This window comes from Eucyclogobius newberryi, unplaced genomic scaffold, assembly GCF_026437365.1.
Source record: "Eucyclogobius newberryi isolate DKJ021-1_F unplaced genomic scaffold, fEucNew1.0.hap1 SCAF_9, whole genome shotgun sequence".
NCBI classification, from domain to species: Eukaryota; Metazoa; Chordata; class Actinopteri; order Gobiiformes; family Gobiidae; genus Eucyclogobius; species Eucyclogobius newberryi.
Genome location: NW_027316532.1, coordinates 17140943 through 17165497, shown reverse-complemented (window position 1 = coordinate 17165497; position 24555 = coordinate 17140943). Strand labels below are relative to the sequence as shown.

Genomic DNA, 24555 nt, shown 5'->3' with positions numbered 1-24555 from the left:
TGGACGCAGAAGACACTTTGTTTGAAATAAACGTGTAAAGTGTTATTTGTCGCATTCTTTTTTTCTTGTACGTTTGTCAATCTCTGGATATAACCACGTTTATGACTTTAGAGCCGCATCAGACTCAAACTCAGAGCTTTATCTCTAAGACCACAGCGTAATGCAAGAGTTTAAGGATGAGAATAAGAGCTGTAAAGCTCATGATGGCATTGTGCAGTTGGATTTGACCAATAAACGTTTATCAGGAAGTGTTAAGTACAAATATCTAAAGTACTAGCTTTGTTTTGTGTAGTATGCAAATAACTTTTGACTGCCGGGTCTGAAGATGAACCACACCTTCAGAACCACGTCTAAAAAGTACATGTGCAGTAGAAAGTACAGATGCTGCAAATAAAAAGATGTATAGCTTATTTAATTTTGTACTTCCCTCCACATAATTAAAACACGTTCTGGGAAATGGTCAGTTTGGGCTGTAGTTTGTGGTTTGACCACCAGAGGGCGTCAAAAGAACCACACGGTTTGAGCGACAGTTTTATTTTCAAACCCTTTTTACAAATATAAAACAGCTCAGACTTCACTCAATTACACTTTAGAAACACCAGTATTACAAAGACCTGAAACAAACCATCAAAGGGCAGCGTCCGGAACGTTCTCAAGCATGAGGAACACTGGGGAATGTTCTCAAGCATGAGGAACACTCGGGAATGTTCTCAAGCATGAGGAACACTCGGGAACGTTCTCAAGCATGAGGAACACTCGGGAACGTTCTCAGGCATGAGGAACCCTCGGGAACGTTCTCAAGCATGAGGAACACTCGGGAACGTTCTCAGGCATGAGGAACACTCGGGAACGTTCTCAAGCATGAGGAACACTCGGGAATGTTCTCAAGCATGAGGAACACTCGGGAATGTTCTCAAGCATGAGGAACACTCGGGAACGTTCTCAAGCATGAGGAACACTCGGGAACGTTCTCAAGCATGAGGAACACTCAGGAATGTTCTCAAGCATGAGGAACACTCAGGAACGTTCTCAAGCATGAGGAACACTCAGGAACGTTCTCAAGCATGAGGAACACTCGGGAATGTTCTCAAGCATGAGGAACACTCGGGAACGTTCTCAGGCATGAGGAACACTCGGGAATGTTCTCAAGCGTGAGGAACACTCGGGAACCTTCTCAAGCATGAGGAACACTCGGGAATGTTCTCAAGCATGAGGAAAACACTCAGGAACGTTCTCAAGCATGAGGAACACTCGGGAACGTCAAGCATGAGGAACACTCGGAAACGTTCTCAAGCATGAGGAACACTCGGGAACGTTCTCAGGCATGAGGAACACTCGGGAATGTTCTCAAGCGTGAGGAACACTCAGGAACCTTCTCAAGCATGAACACTCGGGAACGTTCTCAAGCATGAGGAACACTCAGGAACGTTCTCAAGCATGAGGAACACTCGGGAACGTTCTCAGGTATGAGGAACACTCGGGAACGTTCTCAGGCATGAGGAACACTCGGGAACGTTCTCAGGCATGAGGAACACTCGGGAACGTTCTCAGGCATGAACACTCGGGAATGTTGTCAAGCATGAGGAACACTCAGGAACGTTCTCAAGCATGAGGAACACTCGGAAATGTTCTCAAGCATGAGAAACACTCAGGAACGTTCTCAAGCATGAGGAACACTCAGGAACGTTCTCAAGCATGAGGAACACTCAGGAACGTTCTCAAGCATGAGGAACACTCGGGAACGTTCTCAAGCATAAGGAACACTCGGGAACGTTCTCAGGCATGAGGAACACTTGGGAACGTTCTCAAGCATGAACACTCAGGAACGTTCTCAGGCATGAACACTCGGGAATGTTCTCAAGCATGAGGAACACTCAGGAACGTTCTCAAGCATGAGGAACACTCAGGAACGTTCTCAAGCATGAGGAACACTCAGGAACGTTCTCAAGCATGAGGAACACTCGGGAACGTTCTCAGGCATGAGGAACACTTGGGAACGTTCTCAAGCATGAACACTCAGGAACGTTCTCAGGCATGAACACTCGGGAATGTTCTCAGGCATGAGGAACACTCGGGAACGTTCTCAGGCATGAGGAACACTCGGGAACGTTCTCAAGCATGAACACTTGGGAACGTTCTCAAGTGTGAGGAACACTTGGGAACGTTCTCAGGCATGAGGAACACTCGGGAACGTTCTCAAGCATGAACACTTGGGAACGTTCTCAAGTGTGAGGAACACTCGGGAACGTTCTCAAGCATGAGGAACATTCTGGAACGTTCTCAGGCATGAGGAACGTTCTGGAACATCCTGGAGCGTCTGAAGGTCATACAGTTGTGTCTATTCCAGTTCAAGTGGCTTTGAAGATGCACGGCGCAGCTTTCCCGAGTTTCCTCACACACTCGGCTATTTGGAGATGTACAGGTCAGATCTGTGGAGAGGCGTGTAATCCGTCTGATAAAGAATAACTATCGGGTATAAAAACAAAGACGTGAGACATTTATTTTCAACATCAAATTTAAACTAAAACGGCAAATTTAAACTAAAATAAACTAATATTCCCAGAAAAATGAACGTATGAATCTCCAAGTTTGAGTTTAATTAGCTTCAGAGTCCAAACCCTAAAAGTTCCTCTCGGAGTAAAAAAAGCAGAAATGACAGCGTCTCGTGTTTTAGAGGAAACCGGGGGCTTTAGATTGAAAACGATGCGTTAGGAGCCACTGAACGTTAAAAGCCGCGACATCTCCATGGAGACAAGCAGGGAAAGCCACACGGTGTACCTTTAACATAAAAAACACAGGTGAATCTTTGGTACCGCCCTCTACCCGAAAACAAACGGAAATGCGCCGTCTTCTTCTGCGTTTGCAACGTTTAAAACCGTTTAATCCACAAAGAGGCTAATTTATTAAAAAGAGGAGGAGTCTAGCTGGAGGTGAGACGGCGGAGAGCGACGCCTGTTCCTACAGGTGAATCTGTGCAGGGTTTCCAGTCGAGGAGAACATGCACACTCGGCACGGGAAAGGCCCCGGTCGAGCCGGGGATCGAACCCGGAACCTTCCGGCCGCGAGTTCCCGGAACTGTGGCTTTTGAAACGTTATTGCTGTAAAAGGAGCTGCAGATACAAACGCGCTAACCGTCCGCTAACCATAACGGCGCTAACGCTGTACAGCGCATCCCGCGGTACAAAACGGAATCATCTCAAACTAACGAGACACAAACACTTCCAGGCATTTACCCCTGAACTACGACAGAACTACTTTATCGTTTTACGTTTTGTTCATTTTAAACTGCAATATTGTTCTAAAACGGCTCAGAAACACAAACTGGTGCGTTGACTTCCTGTTCAAGGCTGCGGAACTCTTTGTGCTGAGAAGCCCTGCCTCCTTTCAGTGGTAAGCCCCGCCTCCGAGCAGCAGATTATTGTTATTATTTACATGTTTTCTATGTGCGTCACGTTAGAACCATGAATGTATCGCTTTGAGTTTTTGAAATAATCACAACCAAGTGCAGGGATGTGGGCGGGGTCAGGGGGCGGGGACAGGATTGCGTCCATTAATGTTGGGGAAACGCCGTGGTAACGAGGTTGAACGCTGTCCCCTTTAACGAGCTGGTTCTTGTTCTGTTTCACTCACAAAACGCCTGACAACAGGACGAGCGCGCGGGGGAGTTGAACCGGTCACCCTCTGGCTGAGGGGCGGCCGCTAGAGGCCAGACACGGATCAAATAGTGGATAATATTACGTTTATTATTACGATTGTTGTTTTGGAGTTACACATATTAGAACATGGCGTTCATCGTCTTTAGCAAGGATCCAGTTCAGTCCGCCGCGTGACCACGTGGTTGCTGGTTTGAATCCAGGACATGTTTGATGAGGTAAAACTGATGGAATTGACAACTGAACACACGGACTGAACATCGTGACATTTGGGCATTTTGAGTCTAGAAAAGTCACTTCTGGAACTGTGAACTCACTTATTCCTCTTCTTTTTTCATTCTGTACTATAATGTAAACGTATTCTAGTATTCAGGTATTCAGAATTCTGTAACTAAAGTATTTGAAATGGTTCTGTCCAACACTGTAAAGTCCATGTTTGGTCAGGCGAGATGCTCATACGTGGACACTAGAGGGAGCCAGAGCCACAAGCGCTAAAGTCTGTGAGTCTGGACCTCAGTGGCTTTAAGCTGCTGGAATAAAGGTTAATAAATTCAGAATGCAGCGTTACTATGGAGACGTTGGCTGCTGAGATGCCCCTGTGTAGTAATAGTGGTAGTAGTGGTAGTAGTGGTAGTAGTAGTGGTGTTGGTGGTAGTTATTTGCCGGCGAGCTCTGCCAGGCTCTCCCTCAGCTGGCTCAGGTCGCACAGCTTCAGGTCCAGCACGGTCAGGATCTTCTGGAGCTCCTCCTGGTTCTGGACGTGCTCGACTCGACTGGAGCTGAGAGTCTGCTCCGCCTCCTGGACCCGAGTCTCCAACTGCATGTTCTGCTTCTCCACCTCCTGAAAAGCACACGCAGGACACGACCTGGTTTTGTCCTGGTTTAGACCTGGTTTAGTCCTGGTATAGACCTGGTTTAGACCTGGTATAGACCTGGTTTAGTCCTGGTTTAGACCTGGTTTAGTCCTGGTTTAGACCTGGTTTAGTCCAGGTTTAGACCTGGTTTAGACCTGGTTTAGACCTGGTATAGACCTGGTTTAGACCTGGTATAGACCTGGTTTAGACCTGGTTTAGACCTGGTTTAGGCCTGGTTTAGTCCCGGTTTAGTCCTGGTTTAGACCCGGTTTAGTCCCGGTTTAGTCCTGGTTTAGACCCGGTTTTGTCCTGGTTTAGACCTGGTTTAGACCTGGTGTAGTCCAGGTTTAGACCTGGTTTAGACCTGGTTTAGACCTGGTTTAGACCTGGTTTAGACCTGGTTTAGGCCTGGTTTAGTCCCGGTTTAGTCCTGGTTTAGTCCTGGTATAGACCTGGTTTAGACCTGGTATAGACCTGGTTTAGTCCTGGTTTAGACCTGGTTTAGTCCTGGTTTAGACCTGGTTTAGTCCAGGTTTAGACCTGGTTTAGACCTGGTTTAGACCTGGTATAGACCTGGTTTAGACCTGGTATAGACCTGGTTTAGACCTGGTTTAGACCTGGTTTAGGCCTGGTTTAGTCCCGGTTTAGTCCTGGTTTAGACCCGGTTTAGTCCCGGTTTAGTCCTGGTTTAGACCCGGTTTTGTCCTGGTTTAGACCTGGTTTAGACCTGGTGTAGTCCAGGTTTAGACCTGGTTTAGACCTGGTTTAGACCTGGTTTAGACCTGGTTTAGGCCTGGTTTAGTCCCGGTTTAGTCCTGGTTTAGACCCGGTTTAGTCCCGGTTTAGTCCTGGTTTAGACCCGGTTTTGTCCTGGTTTAGACCTGGTTTAGTCCTGGTTTAGTCCAGGTTTAGACCTGGTTTAGACCTGGTTTAGACCTGGTTTAGTCCTGGTTTAGACCTGGTTTAGTCCTGGTTTAGTCCTGGTTTAGACCTGGTTTAGTCCTGGTTTAGACCTGGTTTAGACCTGGTTTAGTCCAGGTTTAGACCTGGTTTAGACCTGGTTTAGACCTGGTTTAGTCCTGGTTTAGACCTGGTTTAGTCCTGGTTTAGTCCTGGTTTAGACCTGGTTTACAATAATATTGATCTAAAACGTATTCATAACATCCATCCATCCATCCATCCATCTTCTGCCGCTTTATCCGGGGCCGGGTCGCGGGGGCAGCAGTCTGAGCAGGGACTCCCAGACTTCCTTCTCCCCAGACACTTCCTCTAACTCCTCCGGGGGGATCCCGAGGCGTTCCCAGGCCAGCCGAGAGACATAGTCTCTCCAGCGTGTCCTGGGTCTTCCCCGGGGCCTCTTCCCGGTGGGACATGCCTGAAACACCTCCCGAGGGAGGCGCCCAGGAGGCATCCGGAACAGATGCCCGAGCCACCTCAGCTGGCTCCTCTCGACGTGGAGGAGCAGCGGCTCTACTCCGAGCTCCCCCCGTGTGGCCGAGCTCCTCACCTTATCTCTAAGGGAGCGCCCAGCCACCCGGCGGAGGAAACTCATTTCGACCGCTTGTATCCGCGATCTTGTTCTTTCGGTCACTACCCAAAGCTCATGACCATAGGTGAGGGTAGGAACGTAGACCGACCGGTAAATAGAGAGCTTTGCCTTTCGGCTCAGCTCCCTCTTTACCACAACGGTCCGATGCAGCGACTGCATCACTGCAGCCGCTGCACCGATCCGCCTGTCGATCTCACGCTCCATCCTTCCCTCACTCGTGAACAAGACCCCGAGATACTTGAACTCCTCCACTTGGGGCAAGGACACCCCACCCACCTGGAGAGGGCAAGCCACCTTTTTCCGGTCGAGAACCATGGCCTCGGATTTGGAGGTGCTGATTCTCATCCCAGCCGCTTCACACTCGGCTGCAAACCGTCCCAGTGCATGTTGCAGGTCCGGGTTTGATGGAGCCATCAGGACAACATCGTCTGCAAACAGCAGAGATGAGATCCTGTGGTCCCCAAACCGGACCCCCTCCGACCCCTGACTGCGCCTAGAAATTCTGTCCATAAAAATTATGAACAGAACCGGTGACACAGGGCAGCCCTGGCGGAGTCCAACATGCACTGGGAACAGGTCTGACTTACTGCCGGCAATGCGAACACAGCTCCTGCTCCGGTCATACAGGGACCGGACAGCCCTGAGCAAAGGGCCCCGGACCCTGTACTCCCGGAGCACCCCCCAAAGGACACCCCGAGGGACACGGTCAAAAGCCTTCTCCAGATCCACAAAGCACATGTGGACTGGTTGGGCAAACTCCCATGAACCCTCGAGCACCCGATGGAGGGTATATAGCTGGTCCAGTGTTCCACGACCGGGACGAAAACCACTCTGCTCCTCCTGAATCCGAGGTTCGACTATCGGTCGGATTCTCCTCTCCAGTACCTTGGAATAGACCTTACCCGGGAGGCTGAGGAGTGTGATCCCTCTGTAGTTGGAACACACCCTCCGAGTGTGATCCCTCTGTAGTTGGAACACACCCTCCGGTCCCCCTTCTTGAACAGAGGGACCACCACCCCGGTCTGCCAGTCCAGAGGCACGGTCCCCGAACGCCACGCGATGTTGCAGAGACGTGTCAACCAAGACAGTCCTACAACATCCAGATACTTTAGGTACTCAGGGCGGATCTCATCCACCCCCGGAGCCCTGCCACCGAGGAGTTTGCGGACAACCTCAGTGACTTCAGCTTGGGTGATGGATGAGCCAGCCTCCGAGTCCCCGGTCTCTACTTCCTCTTCAGAAGACGTGACTGAGGGATTAAGGAGATCCTCAAAGTATTCCTTCCACCGTCCGACGACATCCCCAGTCGAGGTCAGCAGGCCTCCACCCGCACGGTAAACGGTGTTTGTGAGACACTGCTTCCCCTTCCTGAGGCGCCGGACGGTTTGCCAGAATTTCTTTGGTGCCGACCGATAGTCCTCCTCCATGGTTTCCCCGAACTCCTCCCAGGCCCGGGTTTTTGCCTCTGCGACAGCACGAGCCGCGGCTCGCTTGGCCTGCCGATACCCGTCGATGACCTCCGGAGACCTACAAGCCAGAGTGGCCTGATAGGCCTCCTTCTTTAGTCTGACGGCATCCCTTACTTCCGGTGTCCACCACCGGGTTCGGGGGTTGCCGCCACGACAGGCACCGGAGACCTTGCGACCACAGCTCCGAGCAGCCGCATCAACAATGGAGGCGGAGAACATGGTCCACTCGGACTCAATATCCCCAGCCTCCCCCGGGACATGGGAGAAGCTCTCCCGGAGGTGCGAGTTGAATACCCTACTGACAGAGGGCTCCACTAGACGTTCCCAACAGACCCTCACAATGCGCTTGGGTCTGCCAAGTCTGTCCGGCTTCCTCCTCCACCAGCGGATCCAACTCACCACCAGGTGGTGATCGGTTGACAACTCTGCCCCTCTCTTCACCCGAGTGTCCAAGACACGCGGCCGGAGGTCTGCTGACACGACAACTAAGTCGATCATTGACCTCCGGCCTAGGGTGTCCTGGTGCCACGTGCACTGATGGACACCCTTGTGCTTGAACATGGTGTTCGTTATGGACAATCCGTGGCTAGCACAGAAGTCCAATAACTGAACACCGCTCGGGTTCAGATCGGGGAAGCCGTTCTTCCCGATCACCCCTCTCCAGGTGTCACTGTCATTGCCCACGTGGGCGTTGAAGTCCCCCAGTAGAACAACGGAGTCCCCGGTCGGTGCACTGTCCAGTACCCCTCCCAAGGACTCCAAGAAGGCCGGGTACTCTGCACTGCTGTTCGGCCCGTAGGCCGCCACAACAGTGAGAGACCTGTCCCCCACCCGAAGGCGGAGGGACGCGACCCTCTCGTTCACCGGGAACGAGAGGGTTTCATAACATGCAATGGTATTTATTTATTTATTTGTCTATGGGAGTTTTTATTTATTTATAGGAGATCTTCTACTGAAAGTGTTTTTCAGACTTCCTATAAGTGATCTGTTCTTCTGTATCTACCTCTGTATCTACCTGCGTTGCACCAATGAAATTTCCCCATGTGGGACAATAAAGGAATATCTTATCTTATAAAAAGGCTGTTTTCATTGACTTCATAAACAGGTTCAAAGTTATTATTTCATATTAAAACATAAGTCCCAAACACAGTCCCTCCCAAAGCGCCTGATTGGCTGAGAGCTCCTGATTGGCCGAGAGCTCCTGGACGCTGCAGTTTAATGAATGAACGGACGCAAGGACGAAAGGGTGAAGCCTGAGTCCAGTGTCCATCATGCATTATGTATGAGACGAGTTCACCTGCTTCACATGTCTAATGCGGTTTATCTTCTCTGACCGGGATTCTGACCGAGGTTATGACCGGGGTTCTGACCGGGATTCTGACCGGGATTCTGTGTCGCACACTGATGACATCACAGAGGGATTCAGCTCCACTTCCTGTATTTAAAGTTTTATTGTTTTTTAAGTCTTCACAAACTGTTACTTCACTGATGTAAAAGTATGATTTTTTGTAAACGGGTTCAGTTTGTGGCATAGTTTTAACACGCTTCATTACATTTATGGTATGTTAGCATTAGCTTAGCGAAAAAAGCGCTTTGTAAACATAATTTATTACATTTATGATATGTTAGCATTAGCTTAGCGACAACAGCGCTTTGTAAACATGTTTAATTACATTTATAGTATGCTAGTTTACAGCGCGTTGTAAACACATATATGTCCCCGGGAGAGGTATTTACATCGTATATGGCGCTGTGAACACGCTGCTGTGATTATCCAGCCGTGTTAATTAAATATTGATTTATCGGCGTTAGAAACGGAGCGGGAAGTAAAGCGCGTCCACGGCTGAAAAACGTAACGAACACAACCGCCGTTTGTCCCGCACTTTCCAGCGTTGTAATTATTCCCCGCGATGCGTCTCTAAGAGCTAACGGCAACGTTAACAACAGCTAGAATGCCAACAGTGCACGTCCTGCTGTACGGAGAGTAAAACCCTTTATAATCGGACACAGCGGTCTCATTTTGACCCAAACATCTGACCCGGAGAAAACGGATTCTATGTGAGGCACGACTGAGACGGTCAGTATAATCCCCATAATCCTGCTTTTACTGGACGTCTGTGGTTGTCCCCAAGGTTAGAAATAGAATATTAAAGGACCACACGGCTCTCTTTCGGTGCACCTGTCCTCCCTGTCCTCCCCCGTCCTCACCGTCCACCCCGTCCTCACCGTCCACCCCGTCCTCACCTCTAGTCTGTGCATGGCGTCCTCCCCGTCTTCCCTGTCCTCACCTCTAGTCTGTGCATGGCGTCCTCCCTGTCCTCACCTCTAGTCTGTGCATGGCGTCCTCCCTGTCCTCAGCTCTAGTCTGTGAATGGCGTCCTCCCCGTCCTCACCTCTAGTCTGTGCATGGCGTCCTCCCCGTCTTCCCTGTCCTCACCTCTAGTCTGTTCATGGCGTCCTCTCGTTCCTTCTCCATCTCGCTGGCGTAGCTCCTCTTCCTCTGCAGGCTGTGGATCTCCTGCAGCAACGAGAATGTCAGATCTCCACCCTGCAACCGTCCTTCCTCGCCGCAACCGTCCCCTCGCCATAACCGTCCTCCCTCGCCGCAACCGTCCCCTTGCCGCAACCGTCCCTTCACCACAACCGTCCCCTTGCCGCAACTCTCCTCCCTCGCTGCAACCGTCCTCCCTCGCCACAACCGTCCCCTCACCATAACCGTCCTCCCTCACCACAACCGTCCGCTCGCCGCAACCGTCCCCTCGCCGCAACCGTCCTCCCTCGCCACAACCATTCCCTCATCGCAACCGTCCCCTCACCGCCATAACCGTCTACTCACCGCCATAACCGTCCTCCCTCGCCACAACCATTCCCTCATCACAACCGTCCCCTCACCGCCATAACCGTCTACTTACCGCCATAACCGTCCTCCCTCGCCGCAACCGTCCTCCCTCGCCGCAACCGTCCTTCCTTGCCGCAACCGTCCTTCCTCGCCGCAACCGTCCTTCCTCGCCACAACCGTCCCCTCACCGCAACCGTCCCCTCACCGCAACCGTCCCCTCACCGCCATAACCGTCCTCCCTCGCCGCAACCGTCCCCTCGCCACAACCGTCCCCTCACGTCCTCCCTCGCCCTCAGATATATCTACAATTTTAACCACTGACATTATATACATATATTATATACTGACTAATTCATGGATTAATCAGCAGCTCTGGGAATAAGTTTGGGGGAGAAACAAACTAAAAACCCTCTGGTTAAACGCAGACCAATGAAGCACTGACCTGGGTCTTGACGCTGAGCTGAGCCTCCAGTTCCTCTAGAGAGCGGCTGAGTTCTTCTGTCCCGGACGGAGCAGGACGTCCCAGCTGCGTCTCCAGCTCCGCCACCTGCCACAGAAAGGAGCGCGATGGTAAAACAGAAAGGAACGCGATGATAAACACCATGAAGAGTCACACACACATTTACACACCTAAACACACACACACTGGAGGAAAAACCACAGATGTCTTGCTCAACGACACAAACACGACTTGCAGAGGCAGGAGAAAGTATTGAAGAACAACTGGTGGAAACGGGACTGATTATTTTAAAGGTCACACGCTGCACTGTCCCTGTGTCAAGTAAATAATCTAAAAGTGAGATAAAAGTACTAGAGCATCATCCGTCCTTCAGATCCACGTTCAATGATAATATCTGTGATAAAACTGTTGCCAATTTATCAAACAAACAAACAAAAACATTGGCCGTGAACTCTTTTGTCCCTCGAGTCTGGACATAAAACCATTCTATATTTCATGGAGTGAATATACAAACAGCAGAACTACAGAACCGTGAAGTTAATTCGGCCTCAGCTCGGCCTCGTCTCGGCCTCCGCTCGGCCTTGACCTCCTGGTGACGGGGATTAAACCTCATGCTTTACTCATGCTTTGGAACCTTAGCAACAGATATAATGTTTCTGTGTGAAAAAAGATCAAACTCTGGGACTGACATAAACGTTCTGTCTCGGGGCAAAAGTGGCCTGGGACTCACAGTCATTCAGAACATGTACTTTTGTGTACTTTTGTAGACGTTGGCCGTGCTCGTGTGATATCCTTCTATACAATGTCAGCGTGATTAAACCTTTACAACAGTTTACTTTTTTAATCAGGGCTAATATAATGTCGATTTTTGTATTACTTTCCTGATCAACACATATTTTAGTTAGTATAAAGTTAGCATGTAACTAAGAGGGCGCTATTATAGTAATGTCTGTCATACTTGCTACACTACATACGTTCTCACGATGCTGCGATGTGATTGGTCCAATGGCTCACGACTAGAGGTTGGCAATATGTCAAAATGTGGATAATATTGTGAACGCTGTTTTGAAGATGAGGAACATTTCAATATTGTTTTACAGTTTATAAAAAAGGCCACACAAAGAGCAGATTAAATGTAAGAATAGTTCAAATAAGAGGATTTCAATTAAAAACCTAAACTCTGAGTCCAAACTGCAGCGTTAGCAGCTTTTACGCAGAAAACACCCCCTGTGGAGATATTTGAAAGTGTGAAAACAGCAGTGTACAGTATAATAACAGTATTATAACAGTATAACGGTTGGACTCACGAACACAAACCGTAGCTTCATTAAAAGGAGCTTAACGCGTTCACGCTCACGGCACTAAATGGCAGCTGGATGTGAGCGGAGGTAATGGAACGGGACAGACAAACGCTGCAGCGCCAGCTCCAGCACCCTCCAGCACCCTCCAACACTCTCCAGCTCCAGCACCCTCCAGCACCCTCCAACACTCTCCAGCTCCAGCACCCTCCAGCACCCTCCAGCTCCCTCCAGCTCCAGCACCCTCCAGCTCCCTCCAGCTCCAGCACCCTCCAGCTCCAGCACCCTCCAGCTCCCTCCAGCTCCCTCCAGCTCCAGCACCCTCCAGCTCCAGCACCCTCCAGCTCCCTCCAGCTCCCTCCAGCTCCCTCCAGCTCCAGCACCCTCCAGCTCCAGCACCCTCCAGCACCCTCCAGCTCCCTCCAGCTCCAGCTCCAGCACCCTCCAGCACCCTCCAGCTCCAGCTCCAGCATCCTCCAGCACCAGCTCCAGCACCCTCCAGCTCCAGCTCCAGCTCCAGCTCCAGCACCCTCCAGCTCCAGCGCCAACACCCTCCAGCTCCCTCCAGCTCCAGCACCCTCCAGCTCCCTCCAGCTCCAGCTCCCTCCAGCTCCAGCACCCTCCAGCTCCAGCGCCAACACCCTCCAGCTCCAGCACCCTCCAGCTCCCTCCAGCTCCAGCTCCCTCCAGCTTCAGCACCCTCCAGCTCCAGCTCCAACACCCTCCAGCTCCAGCGCCAACACCCTCCAGCTCCAGCACCCTCCAGCTCCCTCCAGCTCCAGCTCCCTCCAGCGCCAACACCCTCCAGCTCCAGCACCCTCCAGCTCCCTCCAGCTCCAGCTCCCTCCAGCTCCAGCTCCAACACCCTCCAGCTCCAGCGCCAACACCCTCCAGCTCCAGCACCCTCCAGCTCCCTCCAGCTCCAGCTCCCTCCAGCTTCAGCACCCTCCAGCTCCAGCTCCAACACCCTCCAGCTCCAGCGCCAACACCCTCCAGCTCCAGCACCCTCCAGCTCCCTCCAGCTCCAGCTCCCTCCAGCTCCAGCTCCCTCCAGCTCCAGCACCCTCCAGCACCAGCTCCACCACCCTCCAGCTCCACCACCCTCCAGCTCCACTACCTTCCAGCACCCTCCAGCACCCTCCAGCTCCAGCACCCTCCAGCTCCCTCCAGCTCCAGCACCCTCCAGCTCCCTCCAGCTCCAGCACCCTCCAGCTCCCTCCAGCTCCAGCACCCTCCAGCTCCAGCTCCACCACCCTCCAGCTCCAGCACTAGCAGCCTCCAGCACCCTCCAGCTCCAGCACCCTCCAGCACCAGCTCCACCACCCTCCAGCTCCACCACCTTCCAGCACCCTCCAGCACTCTCCAGCACCCTCCAGCTCCAGCACCCTCCAGCTCCAGCACCCTCCAGCACCCTCCAGCTCCAGCACCCTCCAGCTCCAGCACCCTCCAGCACCCTCCAGCTCCAGCACCCTCCAGCACCCTCCAGCTCCAGCTCGTGCCGTTCAGAGGATTTCATGCTCAAACGCTGAGGCCGAGGGCGAGGGCAGCGTCAAAGCCAGTGCCGTTTGGAGAAAAGCTGCTTTGTCCACACTGGAGTTTAAATCTGTCCCAGATTCTGTGCTTGAATTTTCTGTCACAGGAGCTGAGCTGAGCCAAGTGAGAGAAAACAGCAAACTATAAATTCCAAAACAAAACAGTCCATATTTCCAGTAAAAAAGCCCAGGTTTGTTTGGTTGTTTTGGACTTCCCTTTGACCACACCAGACTCACAATACTGCACTGTAATTGGTCCAACTGGATAAATCATAATGACCTTGTGAATAACCTTCCCTTTGAAAAAACAAATAAAGGTTGAACTGTGGCGAGGGAAGCGTTCTAGATAGAGAATAAATATGAATCAAGTGTATTTTAGACATTTGGTCTTTACTTTAAAAGGACTTTTCTTGTGTTTTTGAGTCGTCCACAGAACATTTACCGTCAACAAACTAGGACTTGTTCAGTCGACGAGTCAAAGTTGGTCCATTCATCGTTGCAGCTGTAAAAAGACAGACCTTAAATAGACAAAACCAGAAACGTTTCATCCAAAAGCTTCACAATGAAATATTCAAGTCCAAACTGCACTTGAGCTCGACCTAGAAACACCACAGCAACATGGCCGCCTCTCGACAGCGCCACGGCCATTTATCTTCCTCTAAGTGGGACACAGCTGAGGCAAAGAGGGGGGGAGGGGCACGGGGGAGGAGAGCAGACCGCCCCCCACACCGTCCCTCAAACCCTGCTCCTGCTGAAGACCCTCTCTTTGCCAAACCCTGGGGGGCTGCTCCACTTCTCACCACCTGGTCCACTTTGCTAACACTGCTAACACGGCTAATACGGCTAACACTGCTAACACGGCTAACATTGCTAACACGGCAAACAGTTTGGGGGGGCCACTCCTCCAGTTTTTCGGGGCCACTCCGCCAGTTTCGGGGCCACTCCTCCAGTTTGGAGGCCCCTCCTCCAGTTTGGGGGCCCCTCCTCCAGTTTTTCTGGGTCTCTCCTCCAGTTTGGGGGCTACTCCTGCGATTCACCTTGACCTCCTTCTCCAGCTCCTCTCTAAGCCTTTGGGTATTTCTCGTGTTCCTTTTACCGGATGTTTCCATCACTCGGTATTGCCATGTCAACCACGTCACGCTTCCCTCTGCTGTTTATCCACCACCACAGTATCAGTGTCCAGTTGGTTTGACGTTACCCTTCGGTCAGTCTGTATCTGGACGTCCCACAGGATCTTGGCTCCACCTTTGGAGGCGTTTCCCGATTTGACCTTGGGGTTTGACCTTTTTATTTTTATTGAAGTAACAGTACTTTTCAGTAAGTGTTGTTTCTCTTCTCACTGTGACTTTATGTTGACAATATTATGATGTATTTATTTAAGCCTTTATTTATCCAGAAAGTACAAAACCAAAGCCAACACCTCCCTCTGTCATCACGCCGTTCACAGTATCATCACCAAAGTCTGAGCTAAAATCATTCTGTTGATTTTGAAATGTACAAAAGTATTTTAAGTTCTGACAATGAAGAGTCGATAACTGCGCACTGAAGACGTGTTTGTGATGGATCGTCATTAATCTGACAAAACGTTGCAACAATAAAAACACGTGTTGAATGATCGTAAACGCTGCACTTTTCAGAGCAGATTAGACAAATCAAAACACGAAGACGAGTTTATACTCTTTTTGAATGATTCATGTTCTTTTCCATGACCTGGAGAGACCTGCAGATTTATGGTTCTCTGTAGTTACTGGACCGATCCACATGAAACAAACAAACAAACAAACAAACAAGAAAAAGCCTAAAGTTCAATGTCTTCTCTGTCAAGCCGAACGATGACACCTTTGTCTGAAGGACTGGATAGTGAACAGAGCCTGAGCTTCAAACCTCTGAACACGCCCACAGACTGAGCAGCCGCAGGAGAAGAAGAGCCGAGCTTCCTGCAGTACTGCTCAGCGGCCTGTAGAGGCTCCAGCAGCAGAAGTGAGGGGGAAACGGGTTTATTTGGATATAATTTAGAACAATTTAAATATAGTTGTGACACACGGTCATTTTGGATTTCATTTGATTTTAGATTAATCAAACTGCTTGCCTCGATTGCCCCTGCCACACGCCTCAACTGACCATACGCCTCGACTGACCACACGCCTCGACTGACCACACGCCTCGATTGCCCTGACCGCCCACCTCGATTGCCCTGACCACCTGCCTCGACTGACCACACGCCCTGACCGCCCTGACCGCACGCCTCGACTGCCCTGACCACATACCTCGACTGACCACACGCCTCGACTGACCACATGCCTCGATTGCCCTGACCGTCCACCTCGATTGCCCTGACCACACACCTTGACTGACCACACGCCTCGACTGACCACACGCCTCCATTGCCCTAACCGCACACCTCGACTGACCACACGCCTCGACTGACCGCCCGCCTCAATTGCCCTGACCACACACCTTGACTGACCACACGCCTCGACTGACCACACGCCTCGATTGCCCTGACCACACGCCCCGACTGCCCTGACCGCACGCCTCGACTGACCACAGGCCTCAACTGCCCTGACCCCACGCCTCGACTGACCACACGCCTTGACTGCCCTGACCATACGCCTCAACTGCCCTGACCACACGCCTCGACTGACCACACGCCTCAACTGACCACACCTGACCGCATGCCTCCTCCTGGCACTGACCTGGTCCCGAAGGCGCTCCGTCTCGTCCTGGTACTCCTGCAGCTGGCTCTTCCACTGCTCCACGCTGGCGTTGGCCTCGTGCAGCGCCTCGACCAGTTTGGCGTTACTGTCCTGCAGCGTGAAGAGCTCCGCCTCCAGGTTCAGCTCGCACATGGACCTGACACACAAACTCACGTCACGTTTGAGTCACGTACTAGAAGTGTAGTTGACAAGGTTATTCGTTAACTTGGGTTCGGGAGCAGGAACACGCCTCAACCTCTTACTTCTCCAGCAATCACACCTCCACTCTTTAACCACGCCTCTAATTATCCAGAAGGCCTATATATACACAGGCCAATCCCAGCATCTCTTGTTGACTCTGCTCTCTCGACCCCGCCCTCCCACCCCATGTCTCTATCATCTTCACCTTAACACATCATCATCTGAGGAGGGGGGGTTCTGAATCGGCTGAGACAGAGCCCCCATCCTGAGTCTCTACCCAGCCAACTCTCATCGTTCCATCATCGCTCCATCATCGCTCCATCATCGATCCACCATCGCTCCATCATCGATCCACCATCGCTCCATCATCGCTCCATCATCGCTCCATCATCGTTCCATCATCAATCCACCATCGCTCCATCATCGATCCATCATCGATCCACCATCGCTCCATCATCGCTCCATCATCGCTCCATCATCGTTCCACCATCGCTCCATCATCGCTCCATCATCGATCCACCATCGCTCCACCATCGCTCCATCATCGCTCCATCATCGTTCCATCATCGATCCACCATCGCTCCATCATCGCTCCACCATCGCTCCATCATCGCTCCATCATCGATCCACCATCGCTCCATCATCGCTCCATCATCGCTCCATCATCGCTCCATCATCGCTCCATCATCGCTCCATCATCGCTCCATGCTCCATCATCGCTCCATCATCAATCCATGCTCCATCATCGCTCCATCATCGCTCCATGCTCCATCATCACTCCATCATCACTCCATCATCGATCCATGCTCCATCATCGCTTCATCATCGCTCCATCATCGATCCATGCTCCATCATCGCTTCATCATCGCTCCATCATCGCTCCTGTTGGGGCGTGGTCCTTGCTAGTGAACCTGAATCATGTTTATGCAGGGATATTGAGTCTATGGAGGATTCTGCAGGACGAAGACAGAGAACACATCCTGAGGCTGTGGAGGGACACGCCCATCAGGCTGTGTCATGTGGAGGGACACGCCCATCATCTCTCTGAACACACACTGAACATATGGATGCCCTGAACACTCTGATGTGAAATAAAAGACTAAAATAACAGTAATAACTCAAACATGGTCCTCTTCTTCAGGCTCGAGCTGCGTTTCCATCTTCAATAATGCAACGCTCGAGAGGCTCCCGTCTGTTTGAGAACGTTCTTCACTCCGGAGCTCATGTACACACGCTCCATCTGCGTCCAAATCCTCCTGCTTCCTTTACCATGACGACCGAACAGCATGGCAACCGCATCCACGACTCGCGTAGCAACCGGAGCCGTGAGCAAACAGGCTTTCTCTGTGTGAACACAGATCGTCTCGTGGAGGAGCCGGGATCTGGGTCAAATGTGAACTCTGACCCGAACAATCGTGTCTGACCGACATGTGACCCACAAACCTTCAGGTCAGACCAGAGTGGAGACTCTGAGGGTGTGAAAGAGATGCAACTGATGATGTTTCTTCATTTAACGTTTATTCTGTTGATTAAACCGCCATCTAATTATAATATATATATATATATATATATATATATATATATATATATATATATATATATAATTATATCTTAATACTCTGTTCAGACCTTTTATTCCATTTTGTCCAGAACAAAGATCAGGCTCTGGGAAGACTCAAGGTCAGTTTGACACAAAATTACCCTAAAATAAAGAATACAAATGAATCGACTCAAGGACATTCAGCTTAAACTCTCCCTAAAAGTCCTTAATCTCATTTTTAGTTAAATTAGTTTCAGGTTTGACCGAAACTAATTTCTGACCGAAGACAGAAACAATCCAGACATTTGTTTTATTCTCCAAAAGAACAGTGAAAGTTGGAGGTGAAACTCAAACGTTTGGATGCAAAAGGCTAGTGAATATGACCTTTGACACGATGAGATCCAGATGAAGCTAAAGTAAAGCTGCTGGAGGAGATCTGAAGGAGAAAACCCCCAGACATAGGGTTCCCCACAGACAACACTAAAGGAACATGTTTCTGTAAAAGTAAAGAGCTGTGAATGAACCCTGACCTTTGTCTGCATGACCCGGGCCTGACCTTTGTCTGCGTGACCCCTGCCTGACCTTTGTCTGCGTGACCCGGGCCTGACCTTTGTCTGCGTGACCCCTGCCTGACCTTTGTCTGCGTGACCCGGGCCTGACCTTTGTCTGCGTGACCCTGGCCTGACCTTTGTCTGCGTGACCCTGGCCTGACCTTTGTCTGCGTGACCCGGGCCTGACCTTTGGGACAAACTCTGCAGAAGCATCTTACTTGGAGCAGGATTCTGATGGATACGAAGGGACAGCATGAACCAAAGGCTGATTTGACTCAAATGTGGGCAAAACTGGGCCTGGGTTGGACCACAAAGCAAAGAACTGGACCACACTCGACTTTATCGCCGCGACAACAACAAAACACGACTTTGATGGTTGTAATGGTCTGGACTGAACAGAAGCTACAACACGAGGCGAGACTCATCTGTCCGATCTGCTCCTGAAGTGTTTTTTCTCCCATTGAATCCACTTCATCCACAGATTCACTTGCAAGGACCACGCCACAACAATGGAATACGATTTTTTTTTAAATTGATAATAGTGATGATGGAGCGATGATGGATCGATAATGGAGCATGTATCGATGATGGAGCGATGATGGAGCGATGAGAGATGGCAGGGTAGAGACTCTACGGACGGGGGCTCTGTCTTGGGTAATCAGCCCAAGATCCATAGATGATGATGTGTTAAGGTGAAGATGATAGAGACATGGGGTGAGAGGGCAGAGTCAACAAGAGATGCTGGGATTGGCCTGTGTATATACAGGCCTTCTGGGTAATTAGAGGCGTGGTTAAAGAGTGGCGGTGTGATTGCTGAAGAAGTAAGAGGTTGAGGCGTGGTCCGGCTCCCGAACCTAAGTTAACAAATAACCTCGTCAACTACACTTTATGACACTTTGAAGTCTCATAAACGAGGCCAAATTACAGTCAGATCGAGTTCAAACACAAACTAAAATATAGCCGCAAGCGGCAATGATCGGCCCTCGCCACGCCGCCGCCACACCGCCGCCACGCCGCAAGAGGAGGGGGCGCTAACGCGCCCCAATTGTCCTTTTATTACGCCTACTGCTGAATCTGTGACGCTGTCACATCTTCTCCCCTTTGTTTTACCATCAAAATGCTGTTTTATTTTGAATTCTTGGCAAAATGAGCGGCTTGTGAATAACTTTTGACGGTTCACCCCTGAAGATGAGTCTCACCAAATTTCAGGTTAATAGGGCTAACGCACTGGGAGGAGTTTGTGAAAGTCTAAAGTGTAAACATGTTCTGGCGATTTCCCCATTGGAATAACATGGGAGGTTTTGGTCATCGCTACGGCAAAACCATAACAATTATGACATGGGTCTTATTGACTTTTTTGATGGGGATGCCAAAATTGAGTTTTGTGTCAAATTTCAGATAATTTCGCAAAACTAAACATTTAACCTCCATATAAAATCTGTAGGGGGCGCTGTGGCACCAAATTAATTAATTTCACTTCAAGTAGGTTTAGGGCAAAGAGTTTAACAACTGGTTGTAATTTGATGCAATTCGGACTTTATCTGCGCAAACGGCAGAAATGTTAAATTTGGGAGATTTCTGAAATTCTAGCTAAAGTTTGCGGCTTCGCCGCTCAGAGACCGTGAGAGGTATCAATGTAATTTGAATAACTTTTGATGTCTCACTCTTCAGTACCATTTTCACCAAATTTCAGCTTTTTAGAGCCAACGCCCTGGGAGGAGTTCGTAAAAGTACGACGTTTGGAAAAACTCCCGAGTCATGCTTAGCCATTTTCGAACCAATATGGCCGACATTTGGTTGGGTGGACGGCGTTGCCGTAATAATATTTTTTACTTCTCTTGTCACCATCTACCTCTGCGCCAAATTTCATGATTCTACGATCAGATTTTTTTTGGGTCATTTCCTATCTCAATGCATTTTTGGTACATTTGGGGGCGCTGACGCGCCAATTTTTTTTATTTTAGAAAAGGGAAATAGCCAGAATGTAGAGAGGCACGATTTTTAGAGGTGTGCAAATTTTTGTGACTTTTCGTCAATGTTCACTGGGTGAAAAATAGGGGGGTTGGTCTCGAGAAGAAAGAAAGAAGAAGAAGAAAGAATTAAAGCTGCAAGCGGCAATGATCGGCCCTCGCCACACCGCCGCCACGCCGCAAGAGGAGGGGGCGCTAACGCGCCCCAATGGTCCTTTTATTACGCCTACTGCTGAATCTGTGACGCTGTCATATCTTCTCCCCTTTGTTTTACCATCAAAAAGCAATTTTATTTCGAATTCTTGGCAAAATGTGCGGCTTTGCCGCACAGAGACCGTGACTTTTTGAATAAAAATGTGGATACCTTTTGATGGTCCACCCCTGAAGATGAGTCTCACCAAATTTCAGGTTAATAGGGCTAACGCCCTGGGAGGAGTTTGTGAAAGTATAAAGTGTAAACATGTTCTGGCGATTTCCCCATTGGAATAACATGAAAGGTTTCGGTCATCGTTACGGCAACGCCATAACAATTATGACATGGGTCTCATTGACTTTTTTGATGGGGATGCTAAAATTGAGTTGTGTGTCAAATTTCATATAATTTCGCAAAACTAAACATTTAACCTCCATATAAAATCTGTAGGGGGCGCTGTGGCGCCAAATGAATTTATTTCACTTCAAGTAGGTTTAGCGCAAAGAGTTTAACAACTGATTCTAATTTGACGCAATTCGGACTTTATCTGCGCAAACGGCAGAAATGTTAAATTTGGGAGATTTCTGAAATTCTAGCTAAAGCTAAGAGACCGTGAGAGGTATCAATGTAATTTGAATAACTTTTGATGTCCCACTTCTCAGTAGCATTTTCACCAAATTTCAGCTTTTTAGAGCCAACGCCCTGGGAGGAGTTCGTAAAAGTACGACATTTGGAAAAACTCCCGAGTCATGCTTAGCCATTTTTGAACCAATATGCCCGACATTTGGTTGGGCGGACGGCGTTGCCGTAGTAACATTTTTTACTTCTCTTGTCACCATCTACCTCGGCGCCAAATTTCATGATTCTACGATCAGATTTTTTTGGGTCATTTCCTATCTCTCAATGCATTTTTGGTACATTTGGTGGCGCTGACGCGCCAATTTTTTTATTTTAGAAAAGGGAAATAGCCAGAATGTAGAAAGGCACGATTTTTAGAGGTGTGCACATTTTTGTGACTTTTCGTTAATGTTCACTGGGTGAAAAATAGGGGGGTTGGTCCCGAGAAGAAGAAGAATAATATTCCGATGCGAAAACAATGTTTCCCATTTTTCAAATATCATAAACTATACATTTTCGTGTGGGTCCCTGGTCACTGACGGGTACTTTTGTTAATTTTGAGTGGGCTCCGCCCACTTTGTGTTTTTGGCCCTCTATACAGTAATAATGTTCAATTTTTGCATTACATGCTTATATGCACGGAACATGCAAGAGATGGGGAACGTATTCGTGAGCTACTTAGCGCAAATGAGTGCTTTATATGGGGATGATCCCAATGTAAAGTGCTCGTTTAGTGCGCACTTTTGCACGGGCTTCGCCCGTTTACAACGGTAATGTTCCATTTTCCTACTACTAATTAGTATGCACGGGGCGTGCATGAGTGGAGGAGTGCGTTAGTGAGTGTTTGGAAGTGGGCGAGCGCTTCGCGCTCGACTTCGTGCGCACAACGTGCGCACTTTCGCAGCCGTGCTTTGCACGGCCTTACGAGACTAATAGGCCTCTCGCCAGCTTGTGGCGCTCGGGCCTAATAATAAATACAAAATCCGCTCTGTCAATGTTTCTGTGTCTGACATGAAGCAGTCAATTTAAACCTGTTTTTCACATTTAAACGTCCCAAATATATGACATTTTTGAAATTTTTTTACACAGAAAATGAAAACTCGACACAATGAAAATGACTGGACTCAATGGTTGAATAAACAGCACTGACCCCTCCGAGGGAACCTTCTTGACCCGCTCCTTCTCCACGGTCAGCTCCACCTCGGCGCTCTTGCTCCGGAACAGCTTCTCCTCGGGACCGTTGACCTTGAGCAGAGGCGGCGAGTGGCGTTCCTCCGACAGCGCCTGCGAGCACCGAACACAAAGAGACAAAAGGGATTTGGAAAGAGACGACGCTTGACCCGGGTTCGGTCCGAGACGACCCGGGTTCGGTCCGATACGACGCTTGACCCGGGTTCGGTCCGAGACGACGCTTGACCCGGGTTCGGTCCGAGACGACGCTTGACCCGGGTGCGGTCCGAGACGACGCTTGATCATCTGCACCGAACTGGACTGGACTGAGCAAGTGTCGGTGTGGAAAAGGCCCTTTGACGAAAATGTGACCTTTTGTGAGCCATTTCAGAGGTGGAAGAAGAGTTCACATTTAAACGTCCCAAATATGTGAAATTTTTGGCCGTTTTTGGTCCAGATTTGGTCCTGGTTTGGTCCAGGTTACTGCCCCCTTCTGGACAATACAGGTCAGTCCATGAGGCTCCTCCATGTTTTTAAAGTCCCTACACCTTTCTCTGACATGTTTATCTCGGCTCTCTCTGAACTGTTCGGTTTGAGAAAAATACAAAGAAAAGAAACAGATAAATTGACTGAGAAAAAAACTAATATTGGTCAAAATCGCCACATTTCACTCTTTCATAGTGAAATACTTTTTTAACATGTACGAGTTGTTTCAGTGGTTTATTTGATCAATCCTGTTTACGAGGTCCTCTTCCTATAACTCTTCCATGTGATACTTTCACTTTCACGTGACAAAACGCAGCGCTTCTTCCACCATAATTAAATGTACTTAAAGATCAACACTGTATTTGTACTTCTGTGTGAAAGAGAAGTGTTGTGTACTCACGTGTGACAACTGCAGCGCGAGTCCCAGGATGCACCAGGAGGAACAAGAACAATAAATCACCTTTCCATTTCAACAAAGTCACACATTTAGTATTAGTATTTCACAAACAACCAGAGTTCAAATATCTGCTTTGGTTCTCGTTAATTATCATGATCAAAGCTGAATTTGTGTCAAATCTGCCGCCGGCGCCTTCACAAACGAACTTTAGCTTCAGGAAGTGGAGCGATTGTTTGGAGCCCGCGCTGGAGCCTCTGCTCACTTGCGCTAAGTGCACTCGTCTCTTATTCAGACCCGTGTTGGTGCCTTGAGCCACGCTCGTGTTCTCGTCCGCGCTCGTTCATTGAGACCCAAAACCGCACTGACTTATTCATGTGTGCGCTTCCTCCAGAGCTGAAAGATTCATGTCAGCTTTTCTTTACTCAGCTGCAAGAACACGACGCTGAAAACATCTGACCATCTGAGTCCCACCAGATCCAAGCTTCATTTACAAAGCATGAAACATGTTACGCACAAGAATGTCACTGTGAAGGAGGCTCTGTGAAGGGGGCTCTGTGAAGGAGGCTCTGTGAAGGAGGCTCTGTGAAGGAGGCTCTGTGAAGGGGGCTCTGTGAAGGGGGCTCTGTGAAGGGGGCTCTGTGAAGGGGGCTCTGTGAAGGGGGCTCTGTGAAGGAGGCTCTGTGAAGGAGGCTCTGTGAAGGAGGCTCTTTGAAGGGGGCTCTGTGAAGGAGGCTCTGTGAAGGAGGCTCTGTGAAGGAGGCTCTTTGAAGGGGGCTCTGTGAAGGAGGCTCTGTGAAGGAGGCTCTGCGAAGGAGGCTCTGTGAAGGGGGCTCTGTGAAGGGGGCTCTGTGAAGGGGGCTCTGTGAAGGAGGCGGCTCTGTGAAGGAGGCTCTGTGAAGGAGGCTCTGTGAAGGAGGCTCTGTGAAGGGGGCTCTGTGAAGAAGGCTCTGTGAAGGAGGCTCTGTGAAGGAGGCTCTGTGAAGGGGGCTCTGTGAAGGAGGCTCTGTGAAGGAGGCTCTGTGAAGGAGGCTCTGTGAAGGGGGCTCTGTGAAGGGGGCTCTGTGAAGGGGGCTCTGTGA

The 24555-nt window shown here is 49.8% G+C and overlaps 1 protein-coding gene across 1 annotated transcript in view; it reads right to left on the bottom strand.

Moving 5' to 3' along the window:
- Window positions 1-1843: 1843 nt before the first annotated feature.
- The window catches only part of LOC140353629 (homer protein homolog 3-like), a 56082-nt gene continuing 33370 nt past the window's right edge, over window positions 1844-24555 (bottom strand). Inside the window, exons 5-9 of the mRNA XM_072438278.1 lie at window positions 22574-22707; window positions 16351-16507; window positions 10807-10911; window positions 9963-10043; window positions 1844-4494 (exon numbers count right to left, since the gene is read on the bottom strand). Of these exons, the coding sequence (XP_072294379.1) occupies window positions 4309-4494; window positions 9963-10043; window positions 10807-10911; window positions 16351-16507; window positions 22574-22707 (663 nt within the window). The 3' untranslated portion in view covers window positions 1844-4308. The remainder of the gene's footprint in view (window positions 4495-9962; window positions 10044-10806; window positions 10912-16350; window positions 16508-22573; window positions 22708-24555) is intronic.